The 19,416-nt window shown below is 55.9% G+C and overlaps 3 protein-coding genes across 3 annotated transcripts; 2 read left to right on the plus strand and 1 right to left on the minus strand.

The window, feature by feature from the left end:
* Positions 1-14,086: 14,086 nt before the first annotated feature.
* IUM83_19709 (Mannan polymerase complex subunit mnn9) lies at positions 14,087-15,136 on the plus strand (the record flags this gene model as incomplete). The annotated part of the gene is made up of 1 exon (XM_067944771.1): positions 14,087-15,136. One exon carries the CDS (start codon positions 14,087-14,089, stop codon positions 15,134-15,136), a length of 1,050 nt encoding a protein of 349 aa, XP_067786701.1.
* Positions 15,137-15,937: 801 nt separating this feature from the next.
* IUM83_19710 (RxLR effector candidate protein) lies at positions 15,938-16,264 on the minus strand (the record flags this gene model as incomplete). The annotated part of the gene is made up of 1 exon (XM_067944772.1): positions 15,938-16,264. One exon carries the CDS (start codon positions 16,262-16,264, stop codon positions 15,938-15,940), a length of 327 nt encoding a protein of 108 aa, XP_067786724.1.
* Positions 16,265-16,571: 307 nt separating this feature from the next.
* IUM83_19711 (acyl-[acyl-carrier-protein]-UDP-N-acetylglucosamine O-acyltransferase) lies at positions 16,572-18,018 on the plus strand (the record flags this gene model as incomplete). The annotated part of the gene is made up of 5 exons (XM_067944773.1): positions 16,572-16,637; positions 16,743-16,965; positions 17,057-17,684; positions 17,751-17,853; positions 17,935-18,018. 5 exons carry the CDS (start codon positions 16,572-16,574, stop codon positions 18,016-18,018), a joined length of 1,104 nt encoding a protein of 367 aa, XP_067786725.1.
* Positions 18,019-19,416: the final 1,398 nt, after the last annotated feature.

The following is a 19,416-nucleotide window of genomic DNA, read 5'->3' on the forward strand; positions in this document are numbered from 1 at the left end:
GGGGCTTCGGGTCAGCCGAGCTAGATGGCTCGTGCTGCAGGTATGGCTTCAGCCGTCCGACGTAAAAGGTCGGATGGAGGCGCATGCTAGACGGTATGTCTAGCGTGTATGCGTTGCCGTGCCGTGCCAACACAGTGAACGGCCCGATGAAGCGCGGAGCAAGCTTGCTTGCTCCGAAATCCGAAACTGCATGTCTAGGCAGGTTTTGTGTAGCTAACAAAACTAATGAACCAACTTTAAATTCATTTGTGTTGCCCCAGCCTACATTGTCTGCGTTCAGTTTCTATTGGTCAACAAAAGCTGCTATTGCATCTTGGACAAACCGAATCACGGCTTGTCTTTTGGTGATGAAGCTGATTGCATCCGAGCTGAAGTCATTCAGCTCGCTCTCCGCTAGAGGCCCGGCCTCTGCGTGGTTCTTCGCGGTGTCTGCGCCCTGCGCAGACCCGTGGTCTTTGTCCTTGTTGTTGGGGGAGTCTGCGGCCTGCGCAGACTCATGTGGTTTGTTCGCTGTTGCAGCTGACACTGTGCAAGTGTCTGCGGTTTTCTGCGGCTGCTGAATTGCAGTCGTAGATCCTCCCCCACTTAAACTGGGAGCCACCACTCCGAGTAAACTCGGCAGGCGTGGATGCCGCATGGCATTCACGTAGAACGGTGTATGCCCTGTCGAGGCATGCACTGAGTTATTGATGGCAAACTCTGCCATCGATAAGCACTCGCTCCAGTATTGGAACGAGTGAGCGTAGCTCTTCAACATATCGACGAGCACGCGATTCACGCGCTCGGTTTGACCGTCCGTCTGCGGATGATCCGCAGTCGACATGGAAAGCTGGCCCCCAAGAAGTGTAAACACTTCTTGCCACAGGTGCGCTGTGAAGCGCGGGTCTCTGTCCGACACGATGTCGGTCGGCATGCCATGGTGTTTGAACACTATGTCGACGAGCAGATGGGCCGTCTGCTTCGCGGTCACCTCTGCTGGCACCGCAGCAAGATGTACCATCTTGCTGAAACGGTCTACAAAGACCACAACACCGGTGTTCCCTCCGCTATCCGGGGGAAGACCAAAGATGAAGTCCAAAGACATGGACTTCCAACACTCCGACGGAGCCGGTAGTGATTGTAACGGAGCCTGCGCGAATGGCGCAGGCTTCACGCGTTGGCATACCTCGCAAGCACGGATGTACTTGCGCACCCACTTATACTGGTGGTGCCAGTAGAAGTCGCGCGTGAGAAAGACGTAAGTCTTCTCACGTCCGAGATGTCCCGCAGTCGGGGCATCATGATACTCGTACATGATCCTGAGTCGCAGGTCATGGTCATTTGGCACGACAACGCGATCCGCGTTGTCGTCGACTGCGTTGTAAAGTAGCAGTCCTTCGTGCACACGAAAGCGGTGTGCACGCGCTCGAAGGTGCTTGGGCAGCTTCTGACGGGACTTGTCAGAAGGCGCTGTGCCATAGGCCAGCAAGAGTTTCGCGTCCGCGTCGTGCGCGTACGCGGCCTTCACATCGTCCAACAGAGACGACGTGGGTGTGCTCGATCGCATGACGTCAATGGCATTGACGTCAGCAGCCTCTGCGTAGTCCGGCCGACGTGATAACGCGTCGCCCACTACATTCAATCTTCCGGGTTTGTATTCGACCCGGAAGTTATACTCCGCAAAGAATGAGAGCCACCTCGCCATTCTTTGTGAAATGTGTGGCGACTTCACTGCGGTACGCAGTGAAGCATGGTCGGTGTAGACCACAAATGGTCTACTCCCAAGCAAGTACACTCGGAACTTTGCGAGTGCATATTGCATGGCAAGGAGTTCCTTGTCATGCACCGGATAGTTGCGCTCAGCTGGCTTCAGCTGACGCGATTGGTAGTAGACGACACGATCACGGCCCTCGTGATCGTGCTGCATCAACGCGCATCCGATCGCGAAATCGGATGCGTCACACACTACGTGAAATGGGCGATCTTGGTCAGCCACTGCCAAGATCGGCGCCTCAGTCAAGCCCCGCTTGACTGTATCGAATGCCTTTTGGCAATCGGGTGTCCAATTCCACACAGCTTCTTTCTTAAGAAGCTGTGACAGCGGGCGGATCTTGCCCGCATAGTCCTCCACGTACTTGCACAAGTACGTGGCCAAGCCAAGGAACTGCCTCAGTTCCTTGACACTTGAAGGCGTTGGCCATTCGTTAATTACTCTGACCTTTTCTGGGTCAGGGCGGACACCATTCTTCCCTACGAGACACCCGAGGACGGGTATCTCGCTCGCCCCGAAGATACACTTCTTCAGGTTCGCGTAGAGCTTATGCTTTCGCATAAGCTCAAGTAGCTGCCGGAGATGCACCCTGTGCATCTCTACGTCGGTCTTCCCGTCCACAGCTCGGCTGTGGATGAACACATCATCGAAGTAGCTCGGTGCGAAGTCGCGCACCGAGCGCAACAAGTGCGTCACGCACCTGTTGAAAGTCGCAGGGACGTTCGTGATCCCCTGTGGCATTACTAGCCATTCCCAGAGCATGCCGCTTGGCGTGCTCACTGCCGTGAGAGGGATATCGCTCTCACGCATTAGGATTTGATAAAATCCATCTCGCAAGTCGAGAGCACTGTAAACGGTGCTCCCGGCCATCGAATCGATGATAACATCTTTTCGTGGTATCGGCGTCTGCGCCGGTACCGTCGCATCGTTCAGCTTGTTATACGCATGAACGATGCGCCATCCGCCCTGTGGCTTCTTGACACAGAACGTCGGAGCACTGTGCGGGGACTTTGATTCCCGCACTTGTCCTGCTTTACGACGACTTTCAAAGAAGTCGTCGATCGCTTTCACTTGCTCTCGCGGCAGTGGCCACTGCCGCGTGACACAGTGCTTCGTGCCCGGCACGAGATCAATCTCGTGCTGAATGCCTATATCCCGCGGAAGCTCCGCAGGAATTGCTTCCGGGAGTACGTCTTTGTACTCCCTCAACAATTCGTAATAGGGACTCGACTTCAGCGAGTCCCAACCTTGTTCCTCGAAGCGCTCTCGCTTCGTCTTCGCACTGAGAGTGTCTTCACTCTCAGTGGTACTTCCCATGAAGAGCTGCCTCAGCTCTTCGCTCTTACTCGTCGTTCTTTCGCTGTCCGAAAGAACGCAGACTTGCTCGATGCGTCCATCGTGCAAGTCGCGCGTGAAGCGCTTCCAGCTCATGGCTGGAAGCGAAGTCAACTCCGACGCCGTCGTCGGAGGACTAGCGAGTTTCATTTCACGATACTGGAGTCCAGTATCGGTGCGCGTCAAGACGCTTAGCGTCTTGACATTCGGCGTCACCGCCGCAGTCTGCCCAGCAGACTGCTCTTGTTGCGTCTCGGTCCCGGACCGAGACTTGCGCAGCGTTTTCCGCTTGCGCCGTCTTCTTGTTGTGCGGAGCCCGGCTCCGCACAGTTGTTCTTCTGGTCCAGGCCCGGCCGTGGACAGTTGTTCGCTGGCGGACCCTGTCCGCGGGCGCGCGGTATCAAGACCGGCTTGACCGCATTTTCCTTCGTGCAGCCCGGCTGCACGGTAACGTGTCCCTTCGTCGGCAGACCCTGTCTGCGGGCGCGCGATATCAAGCCCGGCTTGATCGCATGGCGCTTCGTCGTGCAGCCCGGCTGCACGACAGCATGCAAATTGCGTCAGTGCGGTACGTTTGCAACCGTCCGCACTGTTTGCAGCGTCAACCCCCGGAGTTGACACGCCTTCGTCACCTCGACGCCATTTATTGGCGGAGCCCCACATGACCGAGGGTGCGTCGGCTCCCGGAGCCGACGCGTCGTCGTCGACCTGACCGCTTCGGGTCAGGGACTGTCCCTTACACGCTTGAACGTGGGTGTTGGTTCCCGGAACCAACACATCTTTTTCTTCCGACGTCGGCAGCATTGCCGACGTGGGTCTCACTTGTGCGCGCCCTCGCGCACTTCTTGGGCACTCCGGGACAGCAGCATAAAGCGCTGTCTCGACTGGTGAGCCGCGCGCACCTGCTGGTGCGCGCGCTGCGGTAACAGGGCCATCGCTCTCTGTTCCGCTGTCGCGTCCGAAGCGCACGAGCGTGCGCTTCTTCCAGTCTATCACCGGATCATGCCGTGCAAGCCACGGCATGCCCATTACTACGTCGAACTTATCGTCCAGGTCCAGGACGATAAAGTGTTCGACAAACACTCGTTGTTTGTACGAGAAGCGCACGTTCACTACGCGCTTCTCGGTCTTTACGATGGCACCTGTTGCCAGTCGTACCTCCAGAAGACTTCGAGGTGTATCTACCTCCTCGAAGTCAAGTCTCGGCAGGCTTCGTAGTCGAACAAAGTTGTTCGACGCGCCTGAATCTACCAAAGCTCGAAGAGAGTCACTCGCTCTCTTCGAGTAAACCTTCAAGATGACTAGGTTCGGCCTGTCATCTTGTTTCTTGCAGTGAGAGCTGGTCTCACTGGGGGCTGCAGTCCTCAGTGTCGCGTGCCCGATGTCGGCACGCGCGACTGCATTACCAGTAGGGCGCCCCGCGCCTACTGGATGTTCGCGTTTTTTTGTTGGTCCGCGGCGATGCCTAGCATCGCCACGACGGCCACCTCCAGGGGGCATGGGGGCTGTGCACTCCCGTGCAAAGTGACCGATCCTTCCGCAACGGAAGCATCGCACGTTGCCTCCCTGCTGCTGGTAACCAGCAGCCGTTGTATTCGACAGGTACATTGGTTCCGGACCTCCCGGCCTCACTACCGGGCGCGGTTGCGGCCTCGGTACATTTACATGGAGTTTAGCCTGCCGCAGGCAAAACTCTTCTTGCTTCTCAAGGGTGATTGCAGCTTCGGGAGTACTCGGGTACTCTCGGAAGAGATAGGTCTTCACAGGCCCATCTCTAAGTCCTTTCATGAACGTGACGACCTTGGTCGCCTCGTCAATCTAGTTAGTCACGATATTTGATACCAAATATCGTGCGCGCTGCGCGTAAGCATGGACGTCATGCTTACCCTGCTGAAGGTCGAGGAACTCCGCCCTCGACCGGAACTCGTTTTGCGGGGGCTCAAACGCTTGTTTGAGCTCCTCTTTGAACACTTCGTACGTGCTGAAGCACGTAGGATCGGAGAGTCGGCGTCCATACGCCCAACTCCTTGCGCGTCCGCCAAGGCAGGACATGGCGAACGCGATCTTCGACAGCGGGTCGACGATGCGTCGAGCCGCTATGGCTGTGTCGAGTTCGACAAGCCATCGGAGGAGAGGCTCGCCCTCTCTTCCCACGTAATTGCTTACGCTCAACTTTAATGGTTGAGCACGCGGTGTCGTCCCTGACGACGCCGTCACTGAGGAAGCAGCGTCACGCTGCTCCTTCATGATGAACCCCAGAGCAACACCATGTTGCTCCGTCGGCGATAGCGTACGCAGCATTGTAGCTATCGCCGCTTCTCCAATGACTGTTGACAGTCGTTGGAGGGCCTCCCACTCTGGGTCAGACAGGTGGGGGCAGTCCGCGCGTGCAACATGCGTTGCAGGCGTGTTGGAGCTCTCCATGGGCACCTCCGTGCTCATGTGGTTCTCGGCTCCGCGTTCGTACACCGCGTACGAACGTCAAGCAGTCGGTCGTTGGACGGACTACAAAGTGCTACCAGGTGTAGTGGGTCTAACTTGACTCACTACTTTAGCTTACACGTTGCGCAACGTGTATGAGGAAGCGTAAGTACTCAGTAATTACTTAGGTTAATTATATTTGAATACACAAATATAAGTTAACTTAGACAAGACTCCAAGTAGCTAGTTTAAGGTAAAATGAGAACTGTATTGCTTGTAAATTGATCTTCCTCTAAAATCTGCTAAAAACTGTTTATCATCTATGAAAGGGTTGACAGCGGCTGGCTGTCAGAGCCCCGCTAATATGCATGACTCTGATTGGTAGAAAGATGCTGCTTTCTACCAATAGGATCTTTGGGTATGTGTGGACCACTCACTGTGGTGGTCCACTTCAATGTATCCATCGGTGTGTCTTACACCAATGTGAGGAAGTATCCAAAACGTTTAACAGATAACCTATCTGTTAAATTCACAAGTGGCTTGCAGCCACTTGTACGTGTAACCCCGTTACAGCTACTGAAAGCACGGTGGCACGATGACGAGGAGCCAGGGGCGATGCCCGGCTGATGGATGTGGAGCGGCACTAATTCCGCTGAGCGGGAGCGCGCCTGCGGGCGGCACCTCGCTGCGTGCCAGCGTTGGCGCGGTCGGCATGATGCCGAGGAACTGTGGAGTGGCACATAATCCACTGAGTGGGGGCGGTGGATCGAGCAGCACTTCGCTGGGTGTCGGTCGAGACACCGGAGCGCTTCCATAGCTGAATGAGGTGGCAACACCTGGCGCCGGTAGAGGCACGAATTTGAAGGTCTCTTCGCGACGGACCACGTCGGCGAAGAGGAGGCAGCGGCGCCGAGCGCTGGCTGCGAGGCGCAAGGCGTATGAACTCGCACGAGTCGAGAAAGGCGTGTCGAGCGGGGGTACTCCACGCGAGAGCGAGCAGCTCTACACACTCGTGAACGGAGTGACGGGCGACGTCGACGGGAATATCCGTCTCGATGCGTTGCCCTCACTCGAGAGATGGACGAAATATCCTTTGCCGAGTTCGGCGAGGCCCTGAGGGCCAGCGAATTGGCCGAGGTGGTCGTGATACGACCGGATGAAGAACTGAACTCGTCGCTTCTGCCCTCGAGGACACCAAGAAGGCGCTGAATGCGCGTAGCGGGTCCGCTATCCGGAAGGACCCTTCTGATCCCTTTTACCCGGTGGCAAAGGAGTACGAGGACGTGGTGTCCAAGGAGCCGCCCTCGGGGCTACCTCCGGACCGAGGTGTGCGTCATGAAATTGACCTTGTTCCCAGAACTAAATACTGTGTGACGAGGCAGTGGCCTTTGCCAAAGGAGCAATGTGACGTCATTGATGCTTTCTTCCGTGCGAAGCACGAGGCAGGCATGATGCGTGAGAGCAAGTCTCCACACTCCACGCCCCCCTTCTGTGTCAGAAAGCCGAATGGCAAGTGGCGTATCGTGCATGATTTTAACAAGCTCAACGCTGCCACCATTCCGGCACAGACGCCGATTCTTAGGAAGGATGTTCTTCAGAACAACATGACGGGCTGTATCATGTACAGTGCGCTCCACTTGGTCGACGGATATTATCAATTGCTCATGAGAGCGAGTGACATCCCTCTCACGGCAGTGAGTACCCCGAGCGGGATGCTCTGGGAGTGGCTAGTGATGCCCCAGGGGCTGTCGAACGCACCAACGACGTTTAATCGTCTAGTGACGCAGTTGTTCAGACCCCATCGGGCGTACGCACAAACGTACTTCGACGATATTTTCGTCCACAGTCGTGCGGAGCACGGGGAGACTGACGTGGAGAACCACGTGGAGCACCTGCGATCGGTGCACGAGTGCATGCGCACGAATAAGTTGTACGCCAACAATGACAAGTGTAACTTCGGTGCAGAAGAGATACCCTTCTTAGGGTGTTTCATTGGGAAGCGAGGCCTGCGGGCCGACCCGGTCAAGGTCAAGGCCATTGTTGATTGGTCGATTCCCATGAACCAGAAAGACCTTCGCAAGTGGTTTGGCCTCGCCAATTACTTGCACAAGTACAGCGATAATTACGCTGAGATGGCTCGGCCATTGTCTAACCTTCTGAAAAAGGATGCGGACTGGCGTTGGAACGCTGAGCAGCAAGATGCGTTTGCGGCTATTAAAACTAGCCTGTTTCATGCGCCTATTCTGGTATTGCTAGACCCCGCTCGTCCGTTTAGTGTCGTCTGTGACGCCTCGGACTTCGCCATCGGCTGTGCCCTGCTACAAGCAGACGCCGAGGGCGTGAGCGCGTGGTCGCGTTTGAGTCTCACCAGCTCAAGGCTGCTGAGAAGAACTACCCAGTTCATGATAAGGAGCTACTTGCGATGAAGTATGTGTTTGTCAAGTTCAGGGTTCACCTGTTGGGCTCTCAGCCGTTCGTGGTCTACACGGATCACGCGTCGTTGCGCACTGCGACTCAGTCGCCAACCTCTCGCAGAATGGCCTGGTGGCTTTCCTTCTTCGCAGAATATAACTTCGAGGTGAAGTACAAGCCTGGCAGACAGAATGTCCTCGCGGACGCGCTGTCGCGCAGGCCGGACTATGAGCTCGCTCACGTCACGACAGTGACTTCGTCACTTCCGGATCAGATCCGTGCGGCTTATGTCAATGATGACACGTGTGTCGCGCTTTAAACGCTCTGGGGAGCAAGGAGTTTGAAGACTTGGATATCGGTTTGTCGGCGTGGTTGCGCGCGCGACTGCATCGCTATACTCTCGATGGAGGCCTGTTGTTTTACAACACGGGCCCCGAGGACACGCCTCGCGTGGTTATCCCTCATGTGGAGGATTTGAAGTATCGTATCCTCTATGAGGTGCACGGCACCCCGCTGAGCGGTCATCTTGGCCGTGAGAAGACCTACAGCTCGGTGAGCACCCACTACTGGTGGCCGAAGTTGTACAAGTGGACGAGCACTTATGTGCGCACGTGTGAGACGTGTCAACGGGTGAAGTCATCCCCTCATGCGGCGGCGCCGCTGGCAAGCTTGCCCGTTCCGGCGGAATGCTGGCGTTCCATGAGTATGGACTTCGTGTTTGGCCTGCCAGCAGACACGGCAGGCAACACGGGCGTCGTGGTCTTCGTGGGTCGGCTGAGCAAGATGGCTCATCTCGCGGCTGTGCCGGACACCGTTGATGGTAAAGGTACAGCAACGCTGTTCTTGGATCACGTGCTTCGGCAACACGGACTCCCGGAGTCGATTGTCTCGGACCGAGACCCCCGGTTTACGAGCCACTTCTGGAGCGCGGGTTTTGCGGTGCTTGGCACCAAGCTAGACATGTCCACGGCGGACAACCCGCAGACCGACAGTCAAACGGAGCGTGTGAATCGCGTTGTGGAGGACATTCTCCGCAGCATTTGTGCTGAAACTCCGTAGCGTTGGAGCACTATGCTTTCGCTCGTCGCGTTTGCGTTAAATAACGCTGTACATGCCTCCACAGGCTATACGCCGTTTTACGTTAACGGTCTGGCCCATCCCCGAGCCCCTTTAACGCCGCCACGCTGTGGCTCCAGGCTTGGTGGGGGAGAGATGGCCGACCTAGCCGATCGGCTTGCTGAAGTCAGACCGGCTACTGTTCGTAAACAGGTTGACGATTTTCTGTCAACACGTCTAAGTGTCTTACGACACGTGCGTGACGCAATGGCTGAAAGCCAAAACAAGCAAAAGGAAAATGCGCATGCCAGAGGCAGAGGCAATGTTGACAGTTATGAGGTCGGGGACCTGGTGTTGCTAAATGCAAAGAACCTACCTACACATGCAGTGTCAACCGTCTTCAAGACGAAGTTACGCCCGCGCTTCATCGGACCTTTCAAGGTCGTGGCCAAGAGAGGCATAGCGTACACGCTCAATCTTCCGAAGAAGATGCGGACGCATCCCGTCTTCTACGTGGGCTTGCTCAAGCCGTACCGTGATCCGGCACAGGCGCGGATGGAGGCGCCGCGGGCGTTGCGGTCGACGAGGTCGAAGGCGCGGTCACAGGCGCCGAGGTCGACGAGGTCGAGGATGCAGTCGCAGGCGTCAAGGCCGACGAGGTCGTCGACACGGTCGGAATTGTCAACGACGGGAGTGCCTCTGGCACAGGGGTCGCCGCAGGCGCGCCCTGCATTCGGGCAAGAAGGTCGATCTGACCGCGGAGCTTGTCCACCTGGCGCTCCAGCGCTGCTACCCGCTCAGCTTGCTGATGCTCCCGGGAGCGAAGGAACTGAATCCAGTCCCCTTCGTCACGAGCAACCTGCTCAAGACCACGGAAGCGGTTCCATACCTCGTCGGGAACCTGGATCCAATCCACCCGCTGGTCCAGCGCCGCGACGTCGTCGAAGCATCGACATAGACGCTGGTCAACGTCGCCGACGTGCTCACTGAGCTCCTCGTAGCGAAGGTGGATCTAACGAGCCTCTCCCTCGTTCACCGGTCACCGGTCCGGCGATAGAGCGCCCGCCTCCGGCGCTGCTCGATGAGCAGGGGAACCTCCACTATCATGTAGAGCGCCTCCTGGCGAAGCGGCAATGCCGGGGGGTCAAAACCAGTATCTGATGAAGTGGCGAGGGTACCCGGAGTCAGAAAACCCATGGGAGTTTGAGGTACCCCTCCGCCAAGACTGCCCAGACGTCGTGGACGTTTTTGACCAGCTTGATCACCAGCGCCCCGAGGGCTCAAGACCGACACGCCGGCCGTACCGCGCTTCCCGACAATAGCTTGGGAAGATGCTGGGTCAGCTACAATGCTCCGGGGCTGACCCTGAGCCACAGCTACTCCTCCCTCGCGATGAGGAGAAGCTGGAGTGCTCAAAGGAGCGTGGTGCGTTGCACCTACCCGCGAATGAGACTGGAAGCCGGAGGCAGGTGGCGCTTGGCGCGGAGCTTCGCGTACTCGAAGCGGAGTCGGCGTTCAACGCGAACATCCACTTCACTGAAGCTTGCTCGGAGAGCTTCCATCGACGACAAATGACGGCTGCCCTTAGCCCAGAGCTCGAACTGAGCTTCGTACACCGTGGAGTCCTCGCTCGGGTTAAGCACTACGGGGTACGTCCGCATCTGTGGCACGGACTGGCGCAGGCCCTGGCGTCGCAGACGCTCGCGATACTCCGCCACCGTAGTGGCCTGGGGAGTGAGCAGCCGCTCGCGGAGCGAAGTCCGCCATGCGACTTCGTCCGGCGTACGGGCCGGAGGCCCAATGACGTACAACGTCAGGTTTTGCGTCGCAGCCTGACGAGCGGCCTCGACCGGGTCGCGGGGCTGGAAGTTATAGTCCGCGTGCCGGGTCATGAGCAATGGCCGAAGCTCAGGGCGCTAAAAACGCGGTGGCAGGTTCATCTTCCGCACGAGGTGCTCGGCCTGAGCTTCGTCCAAGTCGTTGGTATCGACTGAACCCTGTGTGGGACCTCCGAGTCCACGGAGTGACGAGTACCGAGGCTCAGTGAGCTCCCGCAGTTCGGCCAGGCCGAGCGGACGATCCGGGAATGGGTTCGGAGTCCGCAACGGAGCACGCGGCTCTTGCGCTGAGCGCTCGTCACCACGACGGTTCGGAGACTGCGCTGGAGGCGTAGCGATGCGGCTCGGAGAGCGAATTGTTGCGGGTGTCCCGGCCCCGCGTTGCAGCGATGGCGCGCGAGAAGCGCCACCACGGCTCGGCGAGCGAGGCGAAGCGGGTGATCCACCCTCTCGATGCGGGGATCCTGTGTGTGACTCCTCGTAGTCGACTTGTCCTTCTTCAAAGCTCTCCATGAGCTCGTCGTTGGCCCGCCTTGGCGGTTGGGCCATCGCTCGAAGTGAGCTAGCCCTCTCGCGAAGCGAGCCGTGCCTGAGGCGATACGCCGCGAGGTACTGGGACACAGAGAGTCTGTTAGGCGTCTGTGGTGCTGGCACCGAAGTGGAAGGTGCCGGTGGGCGATCGCTAGCACGGGGTGCTGTGGAACGAAGTGGGCTGTGCCCTGGCGTGGATGTGGTGCGCCGGTGCTGCTGTCTGTGGTCAAACGGCCAAAACGCGTTGTGACTGCGAGTCATGCGTTGGCGCTCAGCGCCGAGAAGGTTCTCTGGGTCGTCCACGCGATGTGGATTGACCGGCTCGAAAAAGGTTATTGATGGAACAAGGTCACACGGTTGATACCGTTAAGCGTGGACACTATGTGTCCACGGTTTGGTGGGGGAGGGTGTAACGGGGTTACACGAAAGTTACCCGATGGTTACAGAGTGTAGGACACACAGGGGTTGTGGGGTCCACATCTTAACCTAAATCAGTAGGAACATCAGTAGGTGGCTTTATAGCCGATGGATATGCAAGAGACTAGGGTTCACTATGCTAGATAGTGAGCGTCATACATTTACACCAAGACAAAGAGAAATACATTCAGTTTGGGATTTACACTTAAGGGTCTTGTGTTGACTCTTGGAGTCCGTAAGGTGTACGGACTCGTACGTCGTTCTGGTATCAGAACGAACGCTATCCCTAGCTAAGACTCGGTGAGTCTAACCCGTCTTCCTCTGACGCAAAGCTACGGCAGCCCCGCTGCATTATCATTCCACATACGTGATCACACATCCTTTATCTTCGCGATGACAAATGAGTAGACAGGTTGACGTTGATTGGTGGAGTTGGGGGGAAAATAATGCAGGAACCAAACCACTTCACCAAGACGAGCCCAGTTCAGACAGACTATTTGTGCCAAGACTAAATATTAACATCCTAATTTCTGTAGCACATGAATTAGTTTGGCCCCGACTAATTTTGAAGACAGACTAATTTTGAGCCCAGACTAAATTACTGTACCAATGGTATTTTTTCTCGCTACTATTCATTTAGCACTACTAATCGGCCAAACCGCCAGTACTATAGCTAGCACTACTAATTAGTAATGATATATTACTACTAACGCTACTAATCTAGGGTCCCTGATGATATGTACTGTACTGTATGGCTCAACGTTACATCGGCACCAATCGTGGCCGACAAACCGGAGCCAGCGTGGCCACCATTCCTATTACTGTATTTACTATAATAGTGCCCATGGGGCACTCCGTTAGCTCACTCACCAATTCGCTGGTAACCACCTGAACCTCGGGCGCGTCGAGCTCATCCCTTGAGTAACCAGAAAATCTGGTGACTACTGCCCTCGACATGTTCCGGAACGCATAGACAATTTATGACGCGCTTTGAACGCCTTCACCCTCACTCAGGACCATAATGCATGGAAATGAGTCGCACCGTAGGCAGCAGCAACATCTAATGCCTGCAAATGAAGCATCACACTCGAAATAGGAACGCCCTCCCCTCTCAAATCATTCATTCAAACCGCCAGCTCCTTCTCAGTGTCCATGGTGAGGGCGGTGCCACTCCCACGGCGTCGGGCTTCTCCTCATGGCGATAGCATTCTCAGTTTTACGCTAGCCGAGATTGCTGCCAATTCGATTTTGATGGCCAGAACGCAACGCGGTGATGCTGTCAGAGGAATAACTTGCTGTGATTTGATTGGATCAGAGGATTTGTCAGTTAAGGCAGGCGTCAGTAACAAACGAAGGAAATCGGTCCAGGCGTTTTTAACAGGGCAAAAAATATTCAGATAGTAGACAAAGTTAACGCAGGTCGCCCCGACAGCAGAGCCCACACCTGCGCCATCACAAGGTGCGACTCCTGGGTCGACTCTCGCAGCACGGCGTTCTCCACTGGTCGGTCGTGGTACGACTTGGCTGCCTCGCCCTGCTCCTCAAGTCTGGCCTGCAGCGTCTCGATGTCCTTGATCTGGGTTGTACCCACCCAGTGAGATGCGAGATGTGAAGTGTCAGCGTGTACCTAGGTTGTAAGTTGTCTGGTCAAACTAGTTTGTGGGTTCACTAGGCGTGCATGCGCATATGGGGCCTGCTGAGGCGGTCTCCGAGCAGACGAGAGATCAGTCTGCCGCGATCCGCCTGAGCCGCCAGAGCGCCGTTGCACAGGCTGGAGGGGGTTCTGACATGGTAGATGCAAGTCTGACCTGGATAAAAATAATTAATCCAAATTTGCTTCATTTCGTTTGCGGTGACCCAGGTCGTCGCCAAACGCTTCAATTCTCAGCACAGTTTTACTTAGACCAGGGCCTCAATGACCATGTCATCACTGACGCGGGGAAGGCAGTTGTGTCACCTTCTAGGGCGGACGAAGGCCAGCAAAGGTAGCGTTGTCCTGGTGCTTGTTGGACTCACGGTCTTCACCCTTTGGATTCAGGAGCAGGATGCCACAGCGACCTTCGCTAGACTGCGAGAGGAGCCTTCCCAGCTGACTTTGGTCGGTGGCCATACCTCAAGCACAAATCAACCCGCTCAACTCGACACTCTTCAGCAACTGCCTACCAGCAACCAACCCACCGTAGACATCCTCCGGTTTGACTCAGCTCCAGGCCAGCCTCTCACCAACACAACTCAAGAACCGGTTGCAGGGATGCTCACGAATATGTTAACAGAAGTGCTCAAAGAATCCGAGACCAAAGCACCTGAAGAACCCCAGTCCAACACGATGAAACAACCTGCACCCAACACACCTGAGCCACCGGTGACCAGCGTCCTGCATCCGATCACCCCTCCGCAAGACCCGCTCAACCCCAACGTGGTCTTCCGCATCAAATCCACCAAAACGCAGTTCGACGAATACGAAGAATCGTTCCCGCAATACGGCAAGATCGAGCCTGGACGACACTATCGCATCGAGAACACGCCTTTGCTCTCCAAACTCGGCAACCGAGAAAGCAACTCCGTGCTCATCATCTGCGTCTTCAACGACGCTGGATCGTGGGGAGGCAACCGCACCGTCAACGACTTCTTCAACCTCGTCGGGTCCTTCAACTACCCGAAGGAGAAGATTTCCATTTCCATGCTCACGTCGTCCTTGAATGAGTTCGGAAAGGTCAGGGCGCTCTTCGCGAACAACATCCAACACTATCCGCGGTTGTCGGTGATGTTTCGCAACGACTTCGTGCAAAATGGGCTCAGTCGCGACAACCGCCACGAAGGTCCTCGCCAAGCCGACCGACGGCGCATGATCGCTCGGTATCGCAACTACGTGCTAATGTCAAGTTTGGAGACGTGGCACCAAGGCGTTTTGTGGCTGGACGCCGATGTTGAGATCATCCCGAGTCACTTGCTCCCCAAGATGGTTCATTCTGGCTTAGACATCTTGATGCCCACTTGCTACACCAGGTACCACGGAGTGTGGATTAACTACGACCAGAACGGATGGATAGGACAGCGGGCGGTGCGGCCGGCGGACCTGGGTGACGGCGAATTTTTTATGCCTGGTCCACTGAACGTTAAGCTCCTAGACGAAGTAGAAGACAAATCCAAGCCGTTCACGCCGATGGACTCGGTTGGAGGAACCATGCTGTACGTCCGAGCTGAGGTCCATCGACAGGGTGTGGTGTTTCCGATGCACTACGTCATTGGGAGTGAATGGGGTCGAGAGGGCTACGATGGAATTGAAACGGAGGGTTTGTGCTACGCAGCGCACTTCTTGGGCTTCAAGTGCTGGGGTATGGTCAATGAATCCATCCAACACACGGAAGAGTTTTGAAATAAAGACATTTAACAGAATTTGAATTGGCATTGACGGGCCTCACTCGCCGACATTATAAACTTATCTTGAGTGAGCGCAAATGTCCATATGTTTCACACATTGTCCACCTAGCACTGCTGGACTGAGGATACCAGTACACAGTGAGCAACCACGGGGAAACGACAAATCCTGGCACTACCCCAGAAACGTTTCCAAATTCTGCGCCAAATGACAAAAGCTTTTCTGGCACTCAGAGCTGTAACAGCTCAATCACGGTACTGCATACCAGACGCCAACAAAAGCAACAGAAGCACCAAAAGCACAGCGAAGTGTTTGCAACCGCTGCCGGCGATCAGGTGAGGCTAACCGCACGATGTAATGCATAATCTATCCAGATATCTACTGCAGCACTGTCAGCATGTCCACGCCCTACTAAACGGGCTCCATCTTTTTATTTTCATCGTCTCCTTTATCTGTTTCTCCATGGCGCCAGCTTTGCAACGGTGTACAACATCGGGACCCTTCTCGATGCTGATATCCATCACGCCTCCTGCTCTCCAACCGCCGTCTACTCAAAGCGCGCTCCTACATGATCATATTCTCAACGACACGCGCTGTCACGTGCACCTCGATGACGTCGGTGTCCTCCTAGACGGCGGGCTCCTGTACACAGCGGTCGCTACAACGCCGATCTCCTCGACGCCGGCGTTCTCCAATCTCCTCCACGGCGGCCTTCTCCGCGGCGCCGGCTTTTCCTGCGCGCACACCTTCACAGCATGCACAGTCTTAACCACTATCCCCGCGATCCCCTGGCGCTTGTTACGAAGCAGGCGTTAGCTGCGTCAGGCGCACGAGCCCCACGTAGTGCAGCGCCGGGTGCACCAGCAGCACGTGCAGCAGGCTCAGCAGCTTGTCGGCAGCCACGTTGGTGCTCGCCGGCAGCAGAGGCACATGTGTCTTCGCGAGGACAACCTGAACGCGTGGGTTGGGCGGCGCAAGGTCCGCCCCGCCCACCACGGCGACAAGCTCTTCATCCGGGGACCCCTCATCGCAAAGAACACACAGAAACTGGGTGATCACCTCGAGGACTTCGAGCCGCTGGATTCTGTGGGCGGCACCATGCTCTACGTGAGCGCGGAAGTGCATCGATAGGGGGTCCTTTTCCCCGCGCACTACGTCATCGGCAGCGAATGGGACCGCGAGGACTACGACGGCATCGAGACCGAAAGACTCTGCTACATTGCCCACTAGTCCCGGGGCTGCGAAGGACTCTATTTACCACACCGCCTTGCTTCACTACAATACTCAGCACAACTTCAACCTAGTGTATCCATGTATCAATCTTATTGGTCCCTGCACAAATTCTGCAATGGACTAAAATAACGTTCAATATTGATCCTACACAAATGTCTGCTAAAAAATCGCATTATTTTAGCCATCACTTGGCGCAATAATGCTGGGCGGCGCTCGACTCAATCGGTGGCGGCTTCCGCCTGCTGCGCTCGCAGCCCGAGCTCTGGTGCGTCCTGCGTATCCTAACAGACCCTGCACTTGTCTCCACATCCTAGCGTCGACTAGCCTCCTCGTCCTAATTATTATTATATATATGTAAATATGCTTCCAGTCGTCCGCGTCGGCCGAGGCGCTGGAGGAGCTGGTGGCGCACGCCACGCGGCAGGACGCTCGGCCTGCAGGCCGCCTTCGCGAGATCTCGCGCCGCCTGCAGGACTACCAGCCGTCCGCAGTACTCGAGAGACGCCCCGACGTCCACGCGACGGCTGTGGTCCACCCGAACGCGGAGCTGGGGCCCAACGTCCTGGTGGGGCCGTACTCCGTCATCGGACCAGGTCTGTTTATATATATATATTAGGATCTTATTCTAATATTTTTACTTACTAACTGTATTATTATTATTATTATTATATTTTAACGATGCAGACGTGGTGCTGGAGGCGGATGTGAGACTGCAGAGTCATGTAGTAGTCGACGGCAAGACTCGCGTCGGCAGTGGCACCGTTGTCCACCCGTTCGCCAGCTTGGGAGGCGAGCCGCAGGACAAGAAGCACAGGATGTTCCAGCAGAAGCAGTCGCAGGTCCTGACGCTCGAAGTGGGCAGCAACTGTGTCATCCGGGAGCACGTGACGGTGCACGGCAGCACGTCGTACTCGGACGCGCCCACGTCCGTAGGGGACGACTGCTGGCTGCTCTGTGGCGCTCACGTGGCCCACGATGCACAATTGGGCACACGAGTGGTGGTCTCGAACAACGTGTGTATCGCCGGCCATGTCTCCATTGGAGACGGGGCCATCATCGGAGGACAGGTCGGACTCAAGCAGCACGTGAGCGTGGGTCGACTCGCCATGGTGGGCGGACAGAGTGCCGTGGATGGCGACGTGCTCCCGTATGGGCTGGTTGTGGGTAACCGCGCGAAGCTGGCAGGGCTGAATTTGGTGGGGTTACGTCGCGCCGGAGTGTCGCGGGGCAACATTAAGCTGCTGCTGCGGGTGTACCGCTACATTTTTGGAGCGCCGGCGTGCAAGAAGACAGGCTTTGCACCAGCACTTGAGTACGTAGTTGAGATGATTTTCGTTTGATCTTGGTTAGTTTACTGATGATTTTGTTTTTGTTCCAGCTTGGCGTATAGGGAAACAGTCGTTGAACGCGCGATAGAGGCGAAGGAATATCTGGTCTCTCAAGGGCTGGACAATGAGCGGATACCCATGGTGCACGAAATGGTAAGCTTGGGGTGCGGATTCCGTTGTAACACATTGTGTGGATGCTGATTGCTGTGCTGTGACACAATATCGCTTGCACAGGTGGACTTCGTGGTGACTTCCCCGCAGCGCTTTCATTCGTCTTTGTGCCACGCTGCGATCGCTGGGCCTTCGCGCAAGATTTAGCGCCCACGATGAGATCGGTAGAGCAGGAAGGAATTAGGTATGAAACATGGGGTTCCAACTGACAATCCGTTAGAATGTTCTGTGTTGTGTCCATAGCTAAAGCGGAGTGAGGCTGGGTGGTGCTGAATGATAGCGGAGAGTTGCTCCTGCTATCGCAGTGCTGCTGGCTTCTCACAGTCCCATGCTGCAACCCCCGACGCTTCGAAACCTTGTGCATGGCAGTCTCATGTGAAGACCGTTTCATTCGAGTTGGTTTTACTGATGAGGTCGTGACTTTGCTTTTGGCGAAGACACCGCAAGGCAACATTGGCCGTCCGGGCATGGGGAAGAAAGCTTTAAAACTTGAGACCCCTGGTGGTGAAATCAAGTCGGATGGTGCGAAACGGAGCCCAAAGGCGAAAGAAAGACCGAGAAAATCGGTGATGAGACAGCATCGAAAAGCAAGTCTTCGCGCGGAACTGGCCGAAGAACCGCTGAGTCCACAGGCAGAATCCCCGTTGTTAAAGCCCGCAGAGGAGACTCCGCAGCAGTCAGGTATGCCAACCTCGACCAACACGGAGGATAAACCGAGCCGTCGCATGAGCAAGCGTGCTGACAAAGGTAACAATAACGAAAGTGGAGATGCACCTCGGAACCAGCAGAGCCCGATACCCTCAGGCCGTCGATCGAGTATCATGTCGTGGCGCACCCGGAATTCCACAGCCTCTATTGTCGAAGACGCACCACCTGCGTCTTGTCCATTGTCTTGCCAGCGGTCTTCATGTTTCATCGGCTCCCTCAATGGAAGTATCAGCGAGGTGCACCTCCCGCTTCTCAGTAAACAGACGAAGTCGCGCTTGAACGCACTGAAAACCCAACCCAAGCAGCGCAAACTTGAGATTACCATCGAGCGCTCCGACGAGCTTCCGTTTGGAGCCTATTCCCACCCCCAGGTGCGCGTTCACATTGTCGACCGATGCACCGGACGAGCTCTTTGTCCACCACAAATAACAAGCGAGGCCAAGTTTTCGGCGGGGTTAAGTAACACGGACTGCACCAGTAAGTTCTTGCGCAAATCTCGTTGTAAATGGAAGGAGCTGACGCCTTCTTTTGCGCGTTGCAGACGTTTTTGAATGGCAGCAAACTCTCGGCATTACAGTTGACATGCCCACTTTCCTGAACACTCGAATGGTGCTGCTGTTTGAGATCCTCGAGACCAAGCCTCCTACCAAAGGGACGCGCTTTCGTCGTGGAACACGATTCGAGTCGGTCAGCACTCACGACGAGGACGACGAGTATCATAAAGCACCGCCTGCAACGGACTATCGCCGTATCGCGTGGGGATTCTTCCACACGATCACAAGCAAGGGAAATCCAACGATGAATGCATTCGTTCTTCCGTATGTGGCTGAGGAAAAT

Source organism: Phytophthora cinnamomi (assembly GCF_018691715.1).
Source record: "Phytophthora cinnamomi strain GKB4 chromosome Unknown Contig66, whole genome shotgun sequence".
Taxonomy (NCBI): Eukaryota; Oomycota; class Peronosporomycetes; order Peronosporales; family Peronosporaceae; genus Phytophthora; species Phytophthora cinnamomi.